Source organism: Passer domesticus, chromosome 3 (assembly GCF_036417665.1).
Source record: "Passer domesticus isolate bPasDom1 chromosome 3, bPasDom1.hap1, whole genome shotgun sequence".
Lineage (NCBI taxonomy): Eukaryota > Metazoa > Chordata > Aves > Passeriformes > Passeridae > Passer > Passer domesticus.
The window spans coordinates 49,370,128-49,392,468 of NC_087476.1; the positions used below are offsets into that span (position 1 = coordinate 49,370,128).

A 22,341-nucleotide genomic window follows, 5' to 3' on the forward strand; every position below is an offset into this window, starting at 1 on the left:
GCTGGGGACAGCGCCCGGCTGGGGACAGCGCCCGGCTGGGGACAGCGCCCGGCTGGGGGACAGTGCCCGGCTGGGGACAGTGCCCGGCCGGGGACAGCGCCCGGCCGGGGACAGAGCCCGGCTGGGGACAGCGCCCGGCTGGGGACAGCGCCCGGCTATGGGCAGTGCCTGGCTGGGGACAGAGCCCGGCTGGGGACAGTGCCCGGCTGGGGCAGCGCCCGGCTGGGGACAGTGCCCGGCTGGGGACAGAGCACGGCTGGGGACAGAGCACGGCTGGGGCAGCGCCCGGCTGGGGACAGTGCTCGGCTGAGGACAGAGCCCGGCTGAGGGCAGTGCCCGGCTGGGGACAGCGCCCGGCTGGGGACAGAGCCCGGCTGGGGACAGAGCCCGGCTGAGGGCACTCCCGCCCCGGCCCCGCCTTCGCGCCGTCCCTCCCGGCCCCGCCCCCAGGGCCATCGCCGGCAGCGGCCGCCAGGGGGCGCGGCCCAGCCCCGAGCCGTTCCCAGCCCCGCCTCCCGCCCTCGCCCCGCCCTCCCTTATCTCGCGGCCACGTCATTCGCGCTCCGCGGGCGGAAGTGACGCCATCCCGCCCGGCGGCCAACGGGCGTCTCGCGTGTGGCGGGTTGAGAGGTGAAAGATCAGGCGGGGCGGCGGGAAGATGGCGGCGCAGGCGGTTGTCGGGCGGGGGACGCGGGCTCCGTGAGGGGATGGCGCGGCGGGCGGCGCGCAGCGGCTGAGGCACCCCCGCCGCTCCCCCGCGCGCTCCTGTCGGTCGGTCCCATGAGCGGGGCGGGCGGTCTGGCGTGGCGCGCGCTGCACGCGCTGGTGCGCGCCTTGCTCTGCCTGCAGCGCGCGCTGCTCGCGTGCCTGCGCGGCCGCGCGGCCGCCGCCGCCGCCACCTCCTGCGCGCTGCTGGCGCCCGCCGCCCGCGCGCTCGGGTTCCGCCAGGCGCGCGCGGCCTGGCGGCGGCGGGGGGCCGCGCGCGGCGGGGCGGCGCGCGGGCGGCAGCGGTGGCGCGCGGACGGGCGCGGCCTGCGGAAGCTGCCGGTGCACGTGGGGCTGGTGGTGACCGAGGAGGAGCCGAGCTACGCCGACATGGCCAGCCTGGTCGTGTGGTGCATGGCCGTGGGCATCTCCTACGTCAGCGTCTACGACCATAACGGTGAGCGGCGGCCGGGGTGCTCCGAGTGCCAGTCCCGGGCGGTGCCCGCCCGCCCCGGGAGCGCCTCCTGGCGTGGAGCCAGAGGGCCGCGCTGTTCCGGGGTCTTTCCGAGTCCGTCCAGCCTCTGCTGGCTGCTCCCTTCCCATCCGCTGGAGCTGCTTGGCCGCTGCAGAGCTGCTCTCCCCGGGGAGCCTGGGGAATGGCCCAGTTGCCCTTCTGGCCCAGCTCCTGTGTCGGGATGACCCGGTCCTGCCTGCTTTCCAGAGCCTTGGCCACAGCCTCGGGCTGACAGGAGCTGCTGACACCTGAAAGTGTAGGGCAGGGCTGTTAGTAGGGAAGAGCTTTAGGCTACCTGCTCTTGTGAGTGCTGTTTATGAGCTGGGGCTCGACTTCCAAAAGTGAATGAATGAAAGTAGCCTTCTATTTTCAAGTACTCCTGTATGAAGAAACAGGATGGACAAATAGTTAAACGTAAGCATGTATGTCCTGTGTGCTGTCTGTATTGTGAAGTTAAATTACGTGGTCTGCATTTGGTCCTGATTGGCATTTGAGTTAACTCTGAGCCAGTGCTTCTGGAACCTCTGGTGTTTTTTCATATCTGTGTGATTTATCTGTTACTGAGTCTCAGATGTATAACCATTGAACTCTGGCTCTTGCAGGTATGTTGATTCCACGTCACTGACTATCATAAAGATAAGATCAGAGTTTGGATTTCACATTCTGTGAGGAAATTGTGGAACAAATCTGACTTCCTCATACCAGTTCTTCCCTAGTGGGGAGCTAAAACCAGCCATATTCAAGAAACTCTTAGTTGAAGCTTTCTGTCCAGCTGTTGAGAGATGATCTCTAACCTGTACTGGACAAGCTGTCAGCTCAGAAGGGATAACAATACATAACATGGACTGTGTCCTGTTTCTGTCCTGCAGAGGAAAAAAACTTCATCCTGAAGATCCCTGTGCTCTTGCTGTCAGGGATGAGACTGTAGGAGACCAGGGTTTGACTTGTTTTGAGCCACTTCCAATGGCTATTTAGAGGTGTCATGCAGTTTAGGAGAACTGTAGATTTCTGCCAGGTTAGAGGCACAGTTCTCTTCTAGTGCTCTTTCACGAAGTGTCCAGCAGTGCATCCCATGTAAGTAGGGAAAATCTTTTGTTATCAAGTGTGCAAAAGCATCTAAGGTATGCAGGCCTTTCCTTGAGCATAGGTGTTTGTGATTTTTAAAGTTTTTTTGCTTTATTTTAAACCATCACTATTTATAGTTTTGTTTCATGGATGATCCTTCCTATGTGATAAAAGACTCGGAAGACTTGACTTTCACTAAATTACTGTAAGATCATTATGAGAAACTGGACTTAATACCAGTCACTTAGCAGTTTAAACTGGCCATCTGTGCAGGGTTGTGGTGGAACTTTGTTATGTTGTATTTCAGAGGGGGAACGCTTCCTCATTTGGAAGTCAAAGAATGATGTAAAATATTTGTGTAACATCTCAAGCACACAGAGAACAGCACCTTCTGAAAAGTCATTTATATGTTGACAGTTTTTATTCCTAACTTGGAAAGCATTCAACCAGGTGAAATGCTGCAGAGCAAGCAGTACCAAGGAAGAGAGGTTCCCTCATAGCTTGATGAGAGACATTTTTATTGTACAGGATCCTAAACTTCAAACCTCAAATAAGCTATGGACAGCATTGCCTGATAGGTATGTGCTTAGCTCCTTTTTAGATTCCAGCACTGTGCTCCACAAATTATATGTATGAGAACTGAACTGAGGAACAGGTCAAGCTGAGAATCATGTTTCTTGGTCGTCTTGGTTTTCATCTTGCTTACTGTGCAACACTGAGGAGGGAGAAGGCACCAGCCAATGCTCAGTGTTGCTGAGCTCCTGTCTCACAGTAAGGAGCCAGAGCTGTAGCAGTGTTGAAACATCATTTTTTTGAAAACCTACCTACTGCTTCACCAGTGCATGTGTTGCAGTTCAGTCAGATTTAAGATTGACTGTTCGAAGACTGAATATGATGACCAAAATTATAGTTTTGTCCATTGAAGAGCTGGCATAACCTTGCAGAATAGTTGTTATTGCAGGCAGTTCAGAAAAGTGAAAGTCTCGAGTTATTTGCTGCTGTATCCATGTATTTTTTAATTCAGTCTAAAGTTATGTATGTTAATTTTCTGTGTCATTATGTTATTTTTTGTTGTTGGGAATTTTTTCTTTAGTTTGATTGTTTTTGTTGTTCTAAGTGCAGGTTATGTGATGAGTGTGCATTTTAGTTTTTCATTTGAAAGTTGCATGTTAACAGGTTTTGCTGTCACCTCTGAGATCTGACAATATAGCTATTACCTCGTGATTTCAGTATCGAAACATTTTTCAGTAGCTTGTTCTTCTGTTGGTCCTCTGATGCCAGAATATGCTAGTTTAATTGCTAGGCTGCTTTCCAATTTGTTGCAGCAAAATCAAAGAAGGCAGAGCAACGAAAAAGTTCTAAATCTGTGGCTTTTGCCAAACTTGTAGGGGTGATGAGAATAGCCTGCATTGCGCATCCTGTTGCACACAGGTGTTCAGTGGGTTGTCCAGGACAGCAGCTGCAACTGCTCTGTGCACAGCTGAGCTTTTTAGACTGACTTCAGCCTCAGTCATTCATACAGCTCTGGTGTATGCTTACTGCTGGTGATAGCACATATGCTGCCTCTCTTGTGGTGCTAAGCTCCTTAGGGTGCCTTGGTTGAGCATACAGCATTTCCAGATAGACTTCATTAAGTAGGATGTTGCAGCTGTTGCTAAATGCGGTGCTCAGTGGTGGTGGAGTCTGGAACCCTGAGCACTGACACTGATAATAGTGAAGGTGAATGAAGTCAGGTACAACTTGCTCTTATGAGTAGCAGAGGGTGACCCTTAATTACAGTGTGCACTTGTTTCCATCCACTCAGATGGTGAGTGGTGCTTTTGGACTGCTGAGCTGCTTCTAGGGCTTTGTGTTCATACAAGTGTACCAACCATTGATTTGTGAAAGTCTCCACTGGTGCTGGCTGTGGTGGGGAAGGAGAATTCATTGTGAGTGCTCTGGATCGGTGTTAAGATGTGATGAGGTATATGTTAATTTGTTTCTTTTCCTTCATTGCATATATGCAGTACTTTTGATTGCAACAGGAAACTTTGTTTACAAACTTGGTCTTCCGTTGTTGCCTTCTTTGCAAGAAGTAGTGTGTCAGTTTCCTGCAGGAGGATTAAATTCAAAATGTGTCCTTAACTGCCTCTTCCATAGGAGGAAAGGGAAACATGAAATTCTTTACAGAAGTGCTACATAATAGTTTTTTTGTTTATAGTAACGAATTACTGTATTTTTTACAAAATTGCTAAACAGAAGGTTCTCGTGTATTCTTCAATGTTAAAATAAGAAGCTGCATTCCAGCTCACACTGGTTTGTTACAGCAGCTGCCCCAGTAACTCTAAAGGCAACTTGGCTGGAGTTGTGCAGGGCTCAGAACTGAGACTTTCTCTGTTTACTCAGCACGTTTGGAGGCCCAGGGTGGTCTGGCTTTACTGCCCCTGGCATGTAGAACCCTTTCTCTCAATTTTCCTTATTGTGCAGCATGACAAAGCCATAATAAATTTAATGCTACTGTGCATACCTGAATTAAATAATGCAAACTGAATTTTCAGGCTTTTGATAAAGAATTTTTCTGTTGACTTCTGTATTGCCAGTCATTTCTTGGTAGAAATCCAGCCATTCTTGTTGAGACTTTATCTGAGGAAATACTGCAGCTTTGTTGCAGTCAGAAGGCATTGATAATGCTTTCAGGTAATAGCACTTAAAATACCTTCTGTGGAGCAGAAGCCTTTCACTAGTGCTATATACTTTAACTTTCTTTTGGTAGTTGTTTTGCCATTTGGGAGAGCTTGATTGAGTGTTAGTTCTGTGAAGCTTTTATGCTATGGTTTAAGAAAAGTCTAGAGTGTTTTTTGGGAGCTTGCTGAATCTTGGCATTTGGGTACTTTGGATTCCTAGCTAGATGCTTCACTGAGAATTTGGAGTTGTTCATCCTGGGTTTAGCTTTCTAGTGAACTGCTTTGCTTCTGACCACTTTTCTCTTAAAAACTCTTTGGAAGGATAGAGTATGCAAAAAAAAATTACTTAATTAGCCCCAAAGTAGGCTTCTAGTCTCTTCTAAATTTGATCAATCCACTTGTGAGATACCAGTATCACATGGCATCTGCTGTGGGCCTTCACCCACGTGAAAGTTCTCATTCAACAATTTTGTTTTGGTGTCGAGCTGAGAGGAGTTCTCAGACCACTTTTATTAGAAGGGATAACACTAATCTGTGGAAGGTGAGCTCCTTAAAGGAATGGGAAATATGAAAGAGGTATATTTTCTCTGAATTTCTGATGAGCCCCTGTTCTCTTAGTGCAGAATGGCCCCCCAAGAGGAAATGTGGGAGGAGTGGCCACCTATGAAGTTCTTAGTTGTAAGTCAAATTCTTTGGTTAGTGCTGTCTTAAGTGGCCTTAATCTGACTGAAATTGAAGTGACTTTAGCTACATTCAAACTTGGATTACTTTTTTTCCTAGACTCTTGGGATAAAGGAGGTGTTTGTAGCTTTCCATGTCATCTGAGGTCCAGTGTAATGGCCGGGCTTTCCTGTTATCAGCCAGCGTGAGGCAACAGGATGTAGGCAAAAGTTGTTCATGTATTAAAACAGTTTCTTGCTTGTGCATTCTTTGAAGTGGTTTATTATTTGATGTTCTCAAAATGTTAATACCTGATAACAGTTACAACTTCGGATTACTCTTTCCTTGTCAGCACTGGAAAGAAGTTGAGAAAGCAAATAACTGAATTGTTGTGGAGATATGTACTCCGTTTAGGTAAGGTGTTCCCTTGCAAGGAAGAGCTAACTATGATTCTGTGTTTTACCAGATTCTGCTGCTTTAAAAAGCAGGGAAATTAAAAATGTTGAACTTTGAGATGCCATTAAGGCATTAACAGGTGGTGGCTGTGGTAGTCTGGTCAGACAAACAAATGGTTGACATCATTTGGTGTTTCTCTGTGCCAGTTTTGCACTTCCAGTTCAAGATTCTTGTCACTTCTACACATGATGAATTTGCAGCCTCTTAATTACAAACTTCATTTGTCAATAACTAACCCTAAAATATTGCAGCACCATGGTTGCAAGCAAAGGGGCATGGCTTGTAGCTGCTGTAAATCTGAGCAAAAGGTGTGTGCCCTGGAAAAGACCTGTGTAATGGAGGACTACTGCAGGAAGCTAAAACACTTCTGGTTTGCCTCAGCTCTAATAGCAACAAATGACTGACAGCATGCTTGCAGCTTGTGTTGTAAAAACAAGTAGTATCCCTGAAAACAGCTCACAGGTTCTCAGTAGTTAAAATAAACAAACCAGGACAGGGTTTGATGCTCTTTTGAACTGGGAATTTTAGTGCTTAAATACATGTAATTCTTAAACACTTCATTTGCAGGAATATACACATTGCACCAGCTTACAAAGGTTCCAGAGCTCTGACCAAACAAATCTTTCTGGTTTTCAAAACCAGAAAATCTTCTGATGAAAAATAAGTGACAATTTCATATTTGTGTTCCATAGTAGAAACATGAGTAGAGCCACATTTTTTTTTCATTTAACAGCAAACAACTGTTTTATTGCTGAAATTTATTAGACCTTTGTCAAACCATAATTTTTTATAATGTTAAAATTACATTATGGACTAGCTTTAACTTTTTGTGATCAAAGTTGGAGGGTAGCAGTATATCAAGAGTTAAATTTCACTGCCTAGAAACACAATTCTGTTACTGGCCTACTCATGCACTTGTTTGCTATATTTGTCATGTTTAAATTAAGCAACAGCATCTCCCAGAACTAACTTGGGCACATTTACAAAGTTTTAATAAAATGAGCCTTGTAGATAAATGGGCTTTTGAGATACTGTAAGGGAAAGGAGAATATAGCTGAGTCATGACCATGTAAAATTGTTGAAGTTGAGTATGAATTTGGCCTGTGAATATTGCATTTGGCCAGACTACGTTTGCAGTGATGGGCATTCATAAGTCTCTTGTGCACTGACTGAGAGACAGACGTTGAAGGAGTATTCCCAAATGCTGTTGGTTTTTAATTAAGATCTGAGTTAGTCTGAATTTTTACTACCTTCTCCTGTGCTTCAGGATCTTCTCTTCAGGAAAACTGTGTATGTGTCAAGGTTGATGGTTCAGTGGGAATTTAGGTGTGGAGGCCTTTCCAAGGAAGGCTTACTGCAACTACATGGTACAACTACAGTAGCTTCCTATTTGTTAAACTGCTGTTCCAGGAGCCGTCTCCAAGTTTGAACAGCTGAGGGGGTGGGTGAGATAAACGGGCAGAATAGAAGGGTGGTACTCAGATAAAGCTTAAGAACACATTTATTTAGCAAGTCTTCTGTATCTGTTTTGTGTGTTAAGGTCCTTCACTTTGGAGCTGGATCAATTCCAGTATATGGTATCTTTTTACTGAGAAGCAAACACCTTGGTCAGTTCTTCTAATTGTCCTCAAAGTCTTAATATATTTTAGAGCTGGAGTGTGGAGTCTTAATTTATCCTTCCAGTCTTTGGCAGGAATAGGCAAAAACCTTTCACGAGAAAGGGTGTCCTTCGTGTTGGGTGAGAAAGGGGAAGAAGAGCAGCAGCTTATTTCCCAGATTGGGAGCCTTTCCTAATTATGTCACATTTGTCTGGATATTGAACATAGTCTTATTTCTAATATCTAAAAGTGTATGGAAGTCAAGTGACTCCTGAAGGTGAGGCACATGCAGCCTTGTACAGATCTTCCTTGAAGAGGGTGCAGGATTAGCAATTGCACTGGCTGCACTGCTGCTGACCTTGGGAGTAAGGAGGACAATTTGTGCTAACCCCAGCACGAAACAGACCGAGCCAAGCAGAGTTGTATCAAGCAGTTTGATTTGAAGCAGCATTCTCAATTTCTGTTATGTATAAGTATACACTAGAAAGCAGGAGCACAAGAAGCCACAACTTAGTTTAAACTTAGAAGTATTCCAACACTATTTTTCTTTAGGGGTTTGTGCCTTACCACAACTTGCTTTTCTGTAAACATGTGAAATCAGTTATAAGCACCACTAACACTTCTATAATGAAATAGGTTTTGTTTTTTTACACGAAGTATCCATGATGAGCAGAAAAATAGATACTTTGCCACCTATTAAAACCTCTAATGAAGCCTGTAGAAAAGTTCTAATTCATTAGGCCTAAAGGCTAGCATATTAAATAAATGCATTGTATCAGTTCATATTGCAAACTAACTCCTAGTGTGTTGTGGTCTTGATCCAGTGCTTACATACTGTTTGGCCAATGTGGGAACTCTTGTAGCAGTTCCAGATCCTGTAGTCTGGTTGTGGTGCTGAATCCTATGCCTATTCATAAAATTGTATGTCTTACATTGTTTTGCACTGTCTACATTGTAAGATTAGTGTGTGGGCATTTTTAGACTGGTCAATGGAAGTGTTTGACATAAGGTTTCTGAATGAAGTGCAGTAAAGTCTCTGAATATCCTGTGATAAAAGCATTATCCAGTTTCTGAGTGAATATGCCTAGCCATGCTTTTGGATTGTAAATATTTAAACTGTAACATTTAGTTTTTGCTGTGGCATTTAATTAGAAATAGAGTTATGTTTCTCAGAAGCTAGAATTTATTTTAGTACAAGAACCCAAGTATGTTTGAAATAGGCTTTTGTGATTTCCTGTGTTCGAAATGTGTCTGCCTTAAATATATAAGTATAAAAAGGCCTTGGGGACTGCATGAACTCCTTGAAACATACAGCTTGTGAAATTCTCTTATTAGGAAATCCATGGTGTTGGATGGCTTAAGAGTGGATACTTACTGAGACCTGAAATGCTGATGTAGTGGAGACTAGCTTTGTTGGCCTGCAGCCTTAGGGATGTTTTAGCAAGTGGTAGCAGACTTAAGCAGCGTGGGCTTTAAAGAAATTTGGTGTTAATCTGACTTGGTTGTTCTTTGCTGATTATTGCTTTCTCTATTTCTAGCATACTAAGGACAATAAAATGAGTCATAAGCTATCCCTTACACAGTTGCAACTTGCTGCTTAAATCAGGCTGGGTGAAAGAAGAACAGAAGCACATGAGTTGTCTTTCCAAGGTCACTCAAATTAGTCACATGCAGTAGCATTTGCTTTGAGCTCTTACCCACACTTGTGAACTCCAGTCTCAAACCAGTTCTGACTAACTTTTTCTACTTGCTTAGTGTCAGATTTATTTTGTAACATCCTTTATAGGAGTTGGCTGATATGCAACTTTTTTTTTTTTAAGGTATTTTCAAGAGGAATAATTCAAGATTGATGGATGAAATTTTAAAACAGCAGCAAGAACTCTTGGGACTAGATTGCTCCAAGTACTCCGTGGAATTTGCAAATCACGACAAAACTGGTCAAGGTAAGGTCAACTAGCAGAAGGGTTTGGTGTGCCTCTAAATAGCTGTATATCAATCATAAATCTGCTTTTATTTAAACACATTTCTATGTACAGTGACCTTTTTCTTCATATATGTGCTTCCATCTTTCCAAATACACACCTTAAAGTGGGGAGGAGAAAGGGAAAGAGCAAGACTGCTGGTTGTCATGGCAAGGTATAATGCCATCACGAAGGTAAAGGGCACAAGTTAAAAAAATAAATGTGATAATAGCTTTTGCACTAGTTAGATGTGGAAGGCAGGAGTAGGTAGCAGTATCTGCTATAAGAACTCATTTCCTCGTCTGGTGCCTAAGGCAAATGCTAGAAGTCTGTTCAAATACAATAAATCACAGGCATGTACTTGAATCAGGCTTTTGTCTTAGAGAGGTGGGCTGATACAGCTCTTCTAACTACAACTCATAATATTAAAGTAGGTCTTGTACAAAAATACCTAAACAACCCTTACGCTTTAAGATCATCATAGTTCAAAGACTTATGAAAAGTCTGCACAAGTTGTGGTACATTTAGCTGCATTGAAAATGCTGCTTGCAAGTTTTGCCTCCCCTGTGAGAGCTGACTGAATACCAAAATCCTTTATGCCAGCTTTCCAGTACAAAGTATAATACTGTAACATGCACTTGTCTTATGAACAACTTAGCCTAAGATGCTTGCATTTATGTGGAAGAACTTAGGTTTCATGCTATTTTTTTTTCCTTCCTGTGAAGATTGAAATAACCAGCAGAATATGGGGTAGACAGCCTATTAATGTCTTAAACTCCAGCATACTTAGCTATACTTACCGAAGTTGAAATATTTATGTTCACACCAAGCAAACTACTGAAAGACTTCTCAGACTTGCTGATGGGAAGAGTGCGTTTAAATCTCAGGAACCTTTTGTGCTGGAAACTGTGAAAAGCAGAGGTGTTTTCTATTCTGTTTTTAAATTCTTCATTCTTTTTTTGGAGGCTTCACAGTCAGATCAGATGCTTCATGTTTTCAACTGAACAAACTGACATCTCTGCAGTTTATATTATCTGCAGTTTTTCACTTCTAAAGAACAAAATTGCATGTGTTGCAATTTAAGGATACTGTTAAATATTTTTTAATGTAGGACATTTGATGCAAATTTGCAAATCAAGCAATATTAAGGAACAATCATTTTCATTGTGGTGGCTTTGGATGGATGAACTGAGGGGTTTTAGGTGTTCTTATGAATCATGACCGTGGTCCTTTGGTTCTGCAGTTTTAAGAAATGTATATTTACTATCTGGTTCTAACTATCCTAAGTTTGGTATCAGCCTAAAATGTTGACACTTTGGTATTTAACCCACTTGACTTCAAGCCAGTATAATGCGCCATCTCTGGCTTTCAGCTTCTTTGGCAAGTTTACCCCTTAGGTACCTTACTAGTACTGACAATGATGCAAGTCATGTAGTATGAGAAGACTCTTGCCTCTCAATAGTGTAGGATTAAGATAATTACTGTTGTGAAATGTCCTCTTAAGTCACAGACATAATTGCAGGTGAATAGATTAATTCTGAACTATTATCTTGTTCCAAGCTTCAGTGTAGCAATCTTAGATCCTTACTGTAACTCTCGCATCAAGATGCTGTGATCAGATTGAGGGAGGCCCCCAAGGTTAATAATTATGTCACATGAATGTACACAGTAGCTGTCAAAAACGCTTTCCTCTTCTAGGGTAGAAATTAGTTTGTTGTTTTGTTTTTTTTTTTTTTTTTTCAAATTTCCCTGAACCCCTTAAATTTCTATCCAGGCACCTTCCTTCTCAGTGCTTTGCCTGACAGCATAAGAACCAATCCAAATTTCCTGGAAAACTATATTGAAGACTGAATTAAGCCCCTTCTCAAAGTAGTTGTCTTAAGCTTGTGTTTTAGTAATACAGCAAATCCAGAAAACTCTTACCACTTTTCTAAGAGATAGGTGAGGTGTATCTGTGACTAGTTATAATACAGGAATTAAACTACAAGTTGCTTTCAGCTGTACCTGTGACTATCTAAAGCACATGCAAAACAATTATATTTCTGTTGCTTTTAAACTATGTTTTGTGCTTTCAGTTTTAAATTGCCAATCTACATTGAAGGTGCTGTCTCCGGAAGATGGAAAAGCAGACATAGTCAAAGCTGCTCAGAACTTCTGTCAGTTGGTAGCACAGCAGCAAAGAACACATTCAGACCTGGATGTGAATATGTTAGACAACTTATTAAGTAGTAAGTATAATATGGAGGGGAAAGAGTACTCAATTCATAACAGTTTGGTTGCTAGTATATTCATTGCTTGGATTGTATGCATTTTGATGCTTGGTCTATCAGAGTAAGTTATGATTATTGCTTTTAGGCTTCTGCTAAAATTTTCTTTTTTATTGCCTTTTGAGCTGTTTTTTTTAAGCAGAAAATTATTTAGCAGAAATATTAAGGTAACTTGCAGAGTTTTGGCTTTTCAGAGTTTACAGCATCTGTGGTATGTTCTGCAATGAGCTTTCTGAAAAAAGTACTTTTGGGATTGCCTAAAACTAGACTATTCTAATTTAGGTTAGCTTCCTGCAAGTTGCAAGCTGCAAATATGGGTGGGCAGAGTCTTTTCCAGATCTGGTTACAGCGATTAAAGCTGTTCTTGCTGTCTGACTACTACCCTGAATGCAAATGATGGATCTCTTGCTGCTCTATAACCCACAGTAGCTTAGTTGTCTTCATTACTAATTCATGCAGATTACTGACTCTGCACTGTGATGTTTGGCTACATGCAATAGCTATGGAAGGGCAGGACTGCCCTAATATCACATCTGGGAGAAGAAGTTTAGAATTAGCATCCACTTTTCCAGTGGTGCTATGGAGCTATAATGAGTTGCTCAGCTTGCCTAGGTGATCCATGCATGTTAATTGCAGCTGTAATTAGCTTGGTAGGGTTCAGGTTTCAGATTGCACACTTGAACTTGGATGCCTTTGGGCATGTTGTTGTAGTGTTTCCCATTAATGGGACTTTAGAGAGTGATTTCTTCTTTTTCATGTGGGTGATCAGCTGAATTGTTCTGCAGACAGACTTCCATGGCAGTTTGGCCACTTCAGACTGAATTCCATCCCTGTTGTCAGCATCCTCCTATAATGGAACTATTAAATGTATTTAATAAGGCACCTGAAGAAGAACTTAGGACATCTCTTCTGTTATACCCTAAAGGCAATTAAAGGAAATTAATAATCGCTCCTTCAGAACAGTTACTAATTTAATGGAGAACCAGTGACAGTTGTTACCTGTTGGGTGTATTTTGGCCAGTGATATTTAACTGGAGATTTTCAAACTTGTTGGTGATGTTCTGTCTGGATATATTAAAAGTATTACGCCCAATCTTAAAATGAGTGGATTTATTTTTGAAGTATTGCATGCTAGCTCAGCACAGAAAGAGAAATCTAATCTGTCAAAACTATGAACTTTGAAACACACCGCTTCATTGATGTGGCTAATAATTAAGGATAATATCTGTAACTGGTCCTTATTAATTTGTTTACTTAATGTTTGGGACATTGTTGGAAGTGAAGTATTCTTTCATTACTTATTTAGCAGCAGCTTTTTAAACTTTGTTTTACTTCTAGGCAAATTTAGTTTGTGTGCCTTTTGAATGGAACAGTATTAAAAGTATGCATCTGTGCATTACTGATTTGAGAGCATGTTCTGGAAAGCAATACTTGAGTAGTTATATTCTTAGAGTTTGCATTAATGGTGTCTTCTGTAAATCTTTGGGGGTTTACGTTTATGATTTATATACCTGTTAATGTAGTTTTTAAACTTTTTGTTCATGTTTAGGGTGCAGTTATTGAAGCCTAGTCCTAAAATGGTATGATTCTAGATTGTCATGTGGCTTTTCTTGTTCTTAATTCAGTCATGCACTTAATTCTTACAGCTTGAGTTTTCTGCAGTGTAAGAGTACTTTCTTCTAAGCAATGCCTCAGCTAACCAGCTTGTTTTCAGAAAGTAGGTGCCAGCTGCCTTTTAATATTGTCTCTGCTTGCTGTCTGTTTGCCTTCCAGCAAAGAACATGACTGTCAATTTAAGGCTATTCAAGCTGCCCTGTAAGATCTATGTGGAGAAGGGTAGAGTTATCAGCTCTAAAATTCCTTCATGTTCCCCTTGCAGAGCCCCCAACCAGATTGCCATCCTTTGAGTGTGCAAGTCTTTTGGCCTCTTTTGTTTTTTAAAGTTTGCTTCCAAATCCTTGTATCCTGTTTGTGCTAAACTTGACTGCTGTAACTCTAGCAACTCTGAGGGAGCTTTCACATGTAAACTATCTGTAGCACTGCTGTTTAGGTAGAGAAATGGATGCAGAGTGGAAAGCACATACTGTGTTTTTAGTAGGCTGTTGTGACAGTAATACTAGTGTGCATTTTCATTTTCCTTCAGCTAGGAACCAGAAGGAAATGTTAGCATTAACTGGGCTCTCTGAAGGTCTTCTCCTGTTTGAAAAGCCCTTGCAGTGTTGAAGATCTTGCCGCTGTACCAGCTGAGGAGTACTCAGCTACTGAATCAGTTGATGAGTAAAGCTGTCCACTTCCTCCAAAGTCCACACTTCTGAGTATTCACTGCTTCCCTGCAAAGCTCTTGGATACTAACGTGCTAGCTTCTGAACACCAACGTGGCTTTTGCTTTGCAATTTTTTTCTTAACTTTGAGATGAGATTTGGACTGTGGCACAAGACACTCCTATCTAAAACTTTATCCTTCCTTAGAAATGCACATGCTTGGGGAGAATAGCTTCTTTACCTCTGGTAAAAGGTATCATCACTATTGTGGTGATTCAGTGGGGAGGGAGGATGTGAACTTTTTAAAAAAATATCCAGCTTCAGTTTCAAAACCTGGGTGGAGCAAAATCTGGCTTTAGTTTCCTTTTCTGTTACTCCCAAAGTTAAGTTCCTCTACAACTAATGTGAAAACTGTAAAAGGGTCTTGACTGCTTTTCTGTAGTGTTTTTTGGGGTTTTTTTGGGGTTTTTTTTGGGGGTTTTTTTTGGGGTTTTTTTTTGGGGTTTTTTTTTGGGGTTTTTTTTTGGGGTTTTTTTTGGGGGGTTTTTTTGGGGGGGTTTTTTTTGGGGGGGTTTTTTTTGGGGGGTTTTTTTTTGGGGGGTTTTTTTTGGGGGGTTTTTTTTGGGGTTTTTTTTGGGGTTTTTTTTGGGGTTTTTTTTGGGGGTTTTTTTTGGGGGTTTTTTTGGGGTTTTTTTGGGGGGTTTTTTTGGGGGTTTTTTTGGGGGTTTTTTTGGGGGTTTTTTTGGGGTTTTTTTTGGGGTTTTTTTTGGGGTTTTTTTTGGGGTTTTTTTTGGGGTTTTTTTTGGGGTTTTTTGGGGGGTTTTTTGGGGGGTTTTTTGGGGGGTTTTTTGGGGGGTTTTTTTTGGGGTTTTTTTGGGGTTTTTTTTTGGGGTTTTTTTTTGGGGTTTTTTTTTTTTAATTTAAGTAAACAAGGAAAGAATTGAGAAATAACATTGGAGGTTTGGAGCAAGTAGGCTGTATTAAACTTCATCGGCTAAAGGTAGTCATTACCTAGTATAAGCACTCTTGCAGAATTGGTGGATAGTAGAAGGGGTGACAGCAAATTACCTGCAATAATCATGACTAATTGCAGCATTTTAGCAAAATAGGGTTATGACTGCTGGAATACTTTTCAGGTGAGCTAGGTAGGTGCAGGAGGAACAGTTTAGCTTCTTGGGTCCTCTTGGGGTGCTCTGCTGGTTTTCACATGTTGCTCTAATCAACTTGCTAGAATTAGCAGGGAAAGCTGGACTCAGACTGCTCATTCTAAGCCTATTTCCTGTCTGTCAATTTTAGCCTGGAGTAGCTTAGGCACTGCAGAATTATATGGAAGGGAGACAGAGGCAGTGGTGTTTGGTCACTAATTGTCTTCAGCCTCAGAACGTGAGCAGGATACTCTCATGAGGGAAATGACTGGCTGGGGTTTTAAGGTATGGGTAGTAAGAATGTGGGCACTTAGTGGAATTCATCAATATTATCTTGCTCTGCCCTAGAATGGGTCAGGTTGTCCACTTAGTAACACAAAAAGACATACTGTCCTGTTCTTCCTCATTCATCTAACCAGAAAGATGCCAGCTGCAGCAGTGTCTTCGAAATTTTATAGTAAGTTAGTTTTAAAATTTCTGTCTGGCCTCATACTGAGAAAGACATGTCATCTTAACAAGTTGGGTATTTTTTTCCTTCATAGTCTGTGGTACCAAGGTGTTCTTCAGTGAAACTTCCTTAAGCTTTTTTATGTGTCCTTTCACTCTACTTGATTGCAGCTCTCCATAGTTAAGGACTATGGTAGGTAGGGTCAGGGTACAGCATGTTCTGTGCTACTAAAATCGAGTTTGCCAAGACAAAACTAGAACAAGTCAGATGAAACAGCATTGTTAGGGTTTGCTGTTACTCAAAACAATGCAACTGTTCCTGTAATTTCCATAGAAAGTCTTTGAAAACTACCTGACATAAAATTAACGGTCCAGCTGGGCCTGCAGTGGCTGCCTAAGCTTTTGCTCCGTTGGTCATTCAGGTGTTGCAAGACCAGTCTGTCCTCTTGGGCTTTTAATTGTTAACTTGGGACCATCGTTTAAAGCAAAACAAAAAAAAGACATTTAGTGAAAAAGCAGATGCCTTAGGGTTTAGAATTAAAACAAATACTATGATAAATTTAATAAAACCTAATGTAACTTGTTATTACAGGTTCAAATGGATTTCCTGATCCTGATTTAGTCTTGAAGTTTGGTCCTGTGGACAGCACATTAGGATTCCTTCCGTGGCACATCAGACTGACAGAAATCATGTGAGTTCCTTATAAATGTTGTGAAACACACTGGAATGAAAAATATCTACCTAAAAAATTCTTTATGGTGTAACTTAGGGAACTGGCCAAAAGAGGAGATGCAGCTAAACAAGTGTCTGGAGATTGATTTCAGGATATTTTAAAATTATTAAATGAAACCTGTCAAACATTCATTGTTAGTTTTCAGTAATACTGACTAGGCAGCCGCAGGCTTCACGCCTCAGGTTGAAGGAGCAACTTGTGTCACCACCTAGTGTGTGGTCCAGTCCCTTTTCACAGTATTCCTTACATCAGTGTTGATTTTCTGTGGCTTATAGGTTTCTAACAGGGAAACTAAGGATACAAGGGAAATGGAATAATACAAGAAGATCGCACCTATGGATTGCTTTTCAATTTTAGAAGTAACTGAACTGACCAGATTTGCTGAACTTCTTAAATCTGAGAGCATTTATAGCACACCGTGGACACACTGTGCTGCTATATAGCATTTATAGCCTGTGGACACAGTGCTGCTCCAGCTTTTCACTGATTTGAAGGGCTCTGTGTACTCTAATGGGAGGCTTTGGTTTAGAGAGTGACTGCGTGTTTAGGGTGTTCAGTTGTTAGAGCTGAGTGACAATAACCATGTTGAGAACAACTTCATAAGGTGACTGAGGCAGTAGCTTGCTTTTAGTGGTATTCCTGAGTGGCTGCATGAATAGTGTGGTGTTTATAAAAGCTTATTTTAATGTTTCTAACTTGCTTTCTCAGTTCTTTGCCTTCCCACCTAAACATCAGCTATGAAGACTTTTTCTCTGCCCTCCATCACTATGCAGCCTGTGAGCAACGCTGGGGAAAGTGACTTCGGGCTGAGTGCATGGAGTCAAGCTTTCTGTGTGAAGGAACTGATGTCTGTTTACAAGCACCTGCTACCCATAAGTCTGGTTCATAGTCCTTTCTTAATTTATCAAAAAAATTCAATAAAGTGTCTTACCTTTCTAGAGAGTCTGTGTGAATGCGTGAGAATCTATGGGGAGGGGAGTTCACAGATTTCCTGTTTGAAAAAGACAGTTACTAAAAACAAAGCTTTGCCCTCACTTTGACATTCAAGTGTCAAAATGAACATGCAAGAATTAAGGGTTGTGAAATCTACAGGACAGTGTAAATAGGAGTCCATGCCCTGAAGATCCTTAAAACCAAGAAAGAGCTCCCATCTCTGTTTCTTAATTCTTCATGGTCAGGCATTTCAGAGCAATGGTCTACCTTCAGATATATTTACTATGTAATATGTGAATTCTAGAGAAGTTTGGTTTGTTAACTGAAAATAGACACTGCAGCTTGGCTGGGATGACTAAGCCAGCTGTAGGTGTTCTAGAAATACTGAGAAGAGTCCATAAAAAGGGATGGATGCTTCTATGGTAAGTGGATCAGGCAGTCTGTTGCAGTATCCAGCTCTTTTTTTTTTTTTTTTAAGTGGTGGAATGAAGGTATTCCTACAGCCCTGAGTGAATGCAACATCTCAGTCAGTTTTCCACTGGGAATAAGAATAAACAGTACTATGTATTGTTTGTATACCTGTTCTCCCCCTAACATGCTCACTCAAGGTAACAAGCAGGAAAAGGCTCTGGTATCATTTGCTGAAAGATTTGGAAAAGGTCTGAGTCAACTTCATGGCTAAATGTGATTTGCTGCTTGTACTTATGTGCCCAGCAAGGGAGTCTGCTTAAGCCTTTTTTTTATTTTTGTTTGTTCTGAACTGAGTATTAGAAGTTTGAATGGAAGAAAGTGGACAAAGAAGGAAGATGAAATGAAGCTGCCCTACAGTATTTCAGCGCTGAGATAATTAACTAGAGATGCTAAATGGTCTTCATCGTGGAATGGCCTGTTGGAGTTACATTCCTGTTTTGCAGTTAGTTTAAAATTACAAGTTTATGGCTGCATTTGGACAAAGCAATATCTTTAGATCTGTATTACTGGAGTCAAACATTGATACTGCAGCCTTCTGCCCTGCAGGCTGCAGAACTGTTGAATGCTTCATTCTGGAAGTGTTTCTTGTTTCCCCCTCCCCCCACTCTTCAGACTGAGCCTGGCTTGATCTCCTTTGGGATAGCCGTGTCACTAGAAGGGAAAATAACTGTTTTTAAAAGCGAATTGCCAGATTTTAAACGAATGTCTGCCTCATTGTGAAATGATGTATTTTAACTTGTTGCTTGGTGTAATGTTACAGAGCAGATTGTAAAAACTCTTAGCTGTGGTTTTTCATCATCATAAGATTAGATTGCAGTTACAGAAAGACCTGTGGCCACTTTATCTCAGAAAAGAGCAAGAGATATTCAATAAATTAACTAAGGGTTTTGACATAAAATAGCTTTCAATAGGAGCTGGAATATTTTGAGTACACTTTGTCATCTGGTCTCTTTTGTGTACCAGGTCCTGTATTGCAGAGAAGGTGAACAGTTGTGCAATGTTTCCTGGGCCCCCATCATGGATGTGGGCAAATTTTCCCACTGAGTGTTAAGTTCAACATTTTTGTGGGGAGTGGGTAGCCTGTTGAAGGGTATCTGGAGTATTGATGTTCATCTGTAATATGAATTTTGTTTCATTAAAAAGCAAGGTTGTATTTACGTTCCGGAATGTGTTACTGTGTCACTGAAGCAGTTCTGGTGCTGGCAGTAATGGGAAAAGCTTAGTTTAGCCCTCAAAAATAATGTATTTTTTATATTTGTATCAAACTGCCAAAGAATACTTCTCATACCTGAGTTCCCTCAGTCCTCAAACTTCTGCATATCTCAGCTAAAAAGATATGTTTAATATTGGAGACAGATCTCAAGGCCTAGAATTTGTCTACAGAGGGTTGCTTCATAAAACTAAAATGATTAGTTCAGCTGCATTTGATTCAACTTAAATCTCTTCTGATGGCCAGTTTAATTGTGAATTAAGTGTTCCTCCTGGAATTAATGTAGTTGAACTAATCCATGTTATCACTTAGTTGGGATTATTTTACTGTCCCTGTGTGGGCAATCTTCAGTGAGGTGTGCCAAAAGCACTGTGCATATCCACGACTTGATCTCTGAATGTATGTCCTTGCCCTTAGCGCCTCTGCCCAGCTTGTTCTGTGTGAAGGTCTGTGCTATCGCTGTGACATGTTTGGGTACCTGTACATAATGTGTAAAATGAGTTTTTATGATTAGGGAATCGATTTATTGAACTTTATTATCGAAAGCTGAATCTGTAAAACAATAAATCAATAAAAGACTATAATCTTTCTACAGGCTATGGTGATACATGAATACTTTTGGAAGTTCAACTGGGGTACTGTAGCCTGATTCGTGTTACTACATCATTCTGGGGAAGCAGAGAACTTCAAATGTTGTTTTCTTTTGTGCTCTTTAATTACTTTCTGTAGTGTAAGAACTGGGCAAATTTTTCATCTGCCACTTCCAACTTCTTAGATGCTTTTATGAAAGCTTTATAGTAAAGCATTTACTGTAAAAACATTTCTTTGATAGTCCTAAGAACTTGCTAAGCTTGTTCCTGGTTACTAAAAAGCTTGCTTCCTCTCCCTGCTGCTGAGTCAGTCCATGGGCTGTGCTGGGCCTCCTGCCAGCCCTGTTGTGGAGCAGGGTGAAGTGAGGGTGTGGTGTGGAAGAAGCCTCTGCAATCTGAGTGATTTCCATGCTGAGCAAGAAAGAGGAAGTTTGTGTTAAGGTGAGTTTTAAAAATGTACTGGGAATCAAGCTGACCTTGAGCCAGCCTACAACAAAGGCCAGCAGTCTCCCAGGCTGTGTTAGGAGCTGTGTTGCTGGCATATCAGGAGTGATGATTTCTGCAGATCTGGTGAGACATCTGGAGGGCTGCGTTCAGAGCTGGGCTTCCTTGGTACAAGAGAGACACAGATTTAATGAACCTAGGCCACTAAAAGCTGTGATGATAGGAAGTGGACCATCTGTGGTACAAGGAGAGGCTGAGAATTGGAACTGCTCGACTTGGAGGATGCTGAGGAGGGACCTTACCAACACACAAATGCATGATGAAAGAGGGAGTAAACCCAGCCAGGCTCTTCCTGGTGCTACTTAGTGGCAAGCTGAGAGGCAATGGGCATAAATTGAAATACAAGAGGATGTTGAAACATCAGGAAAACCTTTTCCTATGAATGTGGTCAGACAGTGGAGCAGGTTGCCCCTAGAGGCTGTGGAGTCTCCTTCAAAATCAGTATGTGTGCATGGGGATGAGTGTAGGACTAGATCACCTCCAGAGATGCCTTCCAACCTCAGCTGGAGCTGGCTGTACAGCAGTGTTAGGTGTGGTGCTGCTGGGCTCTCCTACCTCAGCTGGTTTTTAATAGTCAGCAGTGGAGGCTTGCTGCAGTTAATTTGCCATTTCAATAGCAAAGGATATTAGAACTTTCTGTATAGTGGAAAATTCTTTAATTGCACCAGTGTGAGACCTCCCCTTCAGAGTAACTGCTTCTCATTAACAAATTATTCATGTTTCTGTATATTTCCTCTTTTTTTCCTCTTTCAGTGGTGCCTGGTAGTTGATCTGGTAAGGGAGTTAGATAAGATTCTGAAATAGTTGCTTTACAGCAGGGAATTTGGGGACGTGGACAATAATCCAGCCATTACAGAAAATAGGCCTACAAAACAGTTCTTGAAATTGTGGGGCTTTTTAGGACTTCTTGTATGCACTAAGCAACTGTACAGCATAGCATGGTGCACTGAGCTGAAGATTGAAGTGAGTAAAAGGTAAAGGTCATTCTTTATAGAAGAGAGCATGCTCTTACACATTTGCACATCTGTAAGTGCTTCCTAAAGTACTTCACAAAAATGACAAGAAAATAGAACCTGCTGGTTTGATTTCCTGTGTATTTCATGAATTCAGCTTTTATGTGAAATCATACCTGCCCTGAATAGTTCCATATGTTTAAGACAATGACATCTTTTTGTCTTTACTGTTGAAATAATGTTTCACTATTATTTGCACTTATTCACTGGTTCTGAGAGACAGGTATAGCTATAAAATCAGAGGGTAGGTGCAGACAGTTTTGGTCTTTGCTGATCCCGAGGTACCAGCTGCCTTGCAGGTAGGCTTTGTCCTGCATTGCTGGACTGTGCTGCCCAGCCAGTGCTTGTGCAGGAGGAGCTCTGGGGGCACAGGGACAGGTGCTCTGCTTCATGCTGGTTTCCATGCTGTCATCTTCCCTGGGGGCACAGCCCCCCTCAGTCATCTGCTTATTGGAAAGATGTTCTCTTTGCTGCTCCCAAGCACTTAATGCCACAACAGCAGCTTCAGCTCAGGGGCGAGGAAGGGACTGGAGAATAAGGCTGAGTTGTCGCCCATCCTGTGCAAAACCTAACCAGTGAAGGTTACTATTTGTCCATTTTTCAGCACACCATGCACTCATGGTGTGTAAACAATGCTAACTGTCTTCTATGAGCTAAGCTACTTTGATAAGCTTGAAATGTTCAAGCAAATGAATCCAAGGCCATGCTTTAAAGCCCACAACTTTTTTTTTCCCTCAGATCTGCCAAATTAAAAGGGAGAGAGACTTGCAAGCCCTTCCTCTGCTGTATGTTTGTCTCTGTTAAATGATGTGAGACCTCCTTGAATTCCATTGAATCACTGCTGAGAGCCTGTAGGATTATTCCCTAATTGCATCCTAAACAACTTTTTTAGATGATAAATAATATCATGTATTATACAGAAGCATGCCTCAACCTAAACTTTGAAGTGCTTCAGAAATTAATGTTTAATGAAACTGTTCGCCTGGAGGTTTTTGCTGTACGATGTAACTGGCTGAACACACACAAGCCAGGGCTCTTTCATCTCCCTGACAAGCCTTGCTGCTTTAATATAGCATATTTTCTCCAACTGTGTGCAGTCAGTCAGTTCTCAGTTTTCTACACATCTCCCTGGCCTTCAAAAATA

At 42.1% G+C, this 22,341-nt stretch overlaps 1 protein-coding gene across 1 annotated transcript; it reads left to right on the forward strand.

Moving 5' to 3' along the window:
• Nucleotides 1–636: 636 nt before the first annotated feature.
• NUS1 (NUS1 dehydrodolichyl diphosphate synthase subunit) lies at nucleotides 637–17,418 on the forward strand. Its single transcript, XM_064413005.1, has 5 exons — nucleotides 637–1,162; nucleotides 9,482–9,604; nucleotides 11,698–11,850; nucleotides 16,335–16,434; nucleotides 17,185–17,418. Exons 1-5 carry the CDS (start codon nucleotides 781–783, stop codon nucleotides 17,273–17,275), a joined length of 849 nt encoding a protein of 282 aa, XP_064269075.1. The 5' UTR covers nucleotides 637–780; the 3' UTR covers nucleotides 17,276–17,418.
• The last annotated feature ends 4,923 nt before the right edge of the window (nucleotides 17,419–22,341 follow it).